This window comes from Trichoderma citrinoviride (genome assembly GCF_003025115.1).
Source record: "Trichoderma citrinoviride strain TUCIM 6016 unplaced genomic scaffold BBK36scaffold_164, whole genome shotgun sequence".
NCBI lineage: Eukaryota > Fungi > Ascomycota > Sordariomycetes > Hypocreales > Hypocreaceae > Trichoderma > Trichoderma citrinoviride.
Window position 1 is genome coordinate 1 of NW_020194872.1, and position 2364 is coordinate 2364.

Sequence of the window (2364 nt, forward strand, 5' to 3'; positions counted from 1 at the left end):
TGCTGTCCCACCTGCGGACCGCCTCCGTAGTTCCGGATAGGGGGCGGCTTGGCATTCGGGTTCACCATCGAGTTCTCCATCAAGCCCGGCCGCACCGGAGTCGGATGCGCAGGCAGACTGTCCGGGTTCGCGGGAGCGGCTGTGCCCGGCCTGACAATGGGCGGGCGGCTGTTGGCGAAGCCGGGATGCTGCCCGGCCGGGCCCGGAGGTGCACTCGGACCTCGAGGTATCGGCGGCTGGGAGTATCCTCCAGGTCCGCCGTACCCTTGGTCATATCCGCTCTGGCCGTATCCTTCGTCATTGTGTCCTTGATCATATCCGTTGTGTCCGTATCCTTGACCATTGTGGCCTTGACCGTACGCATCCTGTCCGTATCCTTGCTGCTGCTGCTGTTGGTACGTGTGCGTTTGCGGAATTGCCGGCACGGCAGGGATGTCGCCCGTCATCTCGAAGACGGCAGCCTGCGGCTCGCGAAGCTCTACCATGGATCGAGCGTGGGCCAGCTTGGGCATCTGGTGAGCCCCCTGCTGCGGCTGCTCGTTGCCCTGCCGCAGCGACTGCTCGAACGAATCCCGTTTGCTGTGCACAGGGATAGCGTCAAAGTCGGGCATGCTGGAGCGGCTTTCCTGGCGCGCATGCGTTTGCAGCATCTGGGAGTCTTGCGGGTTGAGGTGCGTCGTGTTAGCAGTCGGCTCATCGTAGTAAGAGTCGTACAGGTCGTCCATTCCCTCGTTATATGAGGGGGCACCGTATCCATTGTCGACATGCTGACCTGGACCCGGTCCCGGGCCGTAGCCATTGGATCCCGGGCCCTGGCCGCCAGCATTGCTATACTGGCGCTGCGGTAGTGGCCCCTGAGTGTCCTGGGGGTATGTCCTCTGCGGCGGGGGCCGGTTCCCCGTCGTCGTCGCCGGCCTCTGCGGTACTCCTCGCCCTGCAGCAACGCTGTTCGGCATCGTCATGCTTCGCTGCGCTCCGTATTGGTTCGGTGGCGGCGGCCGAGCTCCGTATCCGCCATCAGCGTAGTCTCCGTAGCCGCCAGGAGCCTGCCTGGGCTGTCCGTGTCTTGGACCTGCGTAGTTCTGGGAGGCGTTTCGGGTGGGAGGTTGTCGGTGTCCTTGTCCGTTGAGGTCCATCTGCGACATCTGGTCCGCGAGCTGGTAGTTGCCGTCGGCATAGCCTGGACCGGGGGCGTTCATGCGAGGGTTGTTCATCGGTTGCCGGCCACCTAGAAAGGAAATGATTGCTGCAGATTAGAGTCTGATTCTCTTTGATTATCTTTCGTAGAGAGAGGGTTTGGTGGTAAAGCCGGGTGTTGCGGAACAGGGCTGTTGATGAAGATCGGGCTCTACGGAAATCCGGGCTCGATTGTAATGGCAGTATTGGGAAAGGCTTACCTGAACCTGGACCTGGACCTGGACCTCCTCCCCGAGGCATGTTCGGCCTGCCCCTATTCCCAGGACCCATGCCGCCTCTCGGGGGATAGTTGGCCCCTCGCTGCCCCTCTGGTGGCATCATATGAGGGTCTCCCCGGCCTCCCTCTTGCGGAGGGCGTCCGCCTCTCGCGGGGCCGGGCCGACCCTGGCCATAGCCGGCACCTTGGTGCTGATTGTTTCCATACTCTGGCCCGTATCCTCCTCCACCATAGCCATCGTCCTGATGGTACTCGTTCAGTCCTCCATAGCCTCGTGCCATGGCAGGATGTGCCGCCGACCCAGCGTACGGCCGCTGTTGGGATCCGTTGTATCCACCTTCGTATGCCATTATGATTACTTGTTCTCTAGTTTGTTTTTCCCTTGTTTTCCTCTCGGTTTCGGCGTTCGTATCGATTTCGTGACTCTAGAACAAGAAGCACGTCTAGTGCTGTGGCTGGCGTATACGAAAGAGTACTGGCATGCAGATGCCCATGCTAGAAGAAAGGAGAGAAAGAAGACAGAAAGAAGACACAATCACGGTGTGTTTGGTACCGGCTGGAGCAGGACGAGATCCGGGAGACGCTAATCGTTCTTTGTTTTCCACAGCTGCCTTCAAATGGGATGTCGACGCTGCTATCCAGACACAGCTGGAATAGCGGAAGAGGGAGAGGGAAGTCGGAGTGGAGGTCAAGGGCAAACGAGCAGAGCGGCAAGATGTCTCAGCTGGCCCATACCAAGCCGAGATGACAGCCCCCAGCGCCGCACTCCGGTTGGCAGACGTTGGCGCCGCCGGGTGAATCAACACAACAGGGTCGCACAGGCTTGAAGCCTCGCGAAGATGCCACCGCTCGTGTTGTTCTTCTCTGTCCTTGTATGCTGCTTCCGGGTCGTTGGCGTGCGTGTACCTGCTGTGGATGAGGTTCACGGCAAGCTGCGTCTTGGAAAGCAG

The 2364-nt window shown here is 60.3% G+C and overlaps 1 protein-coding gene across 1 annotated transcript; it reads left to right on the forward strand.

Annotated features, from left to right (window-relative positions):
- The first annotated feature begins 1244 nt into the window (after positions 1 to 1244).
- On the forward strand, positions 1245 to 2067 carry BBK36DRAFT_1025017 (hypothetical protein). Its single transcript, XM_024888869.1, has one exon. It carries the CDS (start codon positions 1519 to 1521, stop codon positions 1999 to 2001), a length of 483 nt encoding a protein of 160 aa, XP_024744882.1. The 5' UTR covers positions 1245 to 1518; the 3' UTR covers positions 2002 to 2067.
- Positions 2068 to 2364: the final 297 nt, after the last annotated feature.

Bases quoted from the DNA above. Each gene is read 5' to 3' on its own strand.
- BBK36DRAFT_1025017 (XM_024888869.1), top strand. From the start codon at position 1,519: ATGAGGGTCTCCCCGGCCTCCCTCTTGCGGAGGGCGTCCGCCTCTCGC.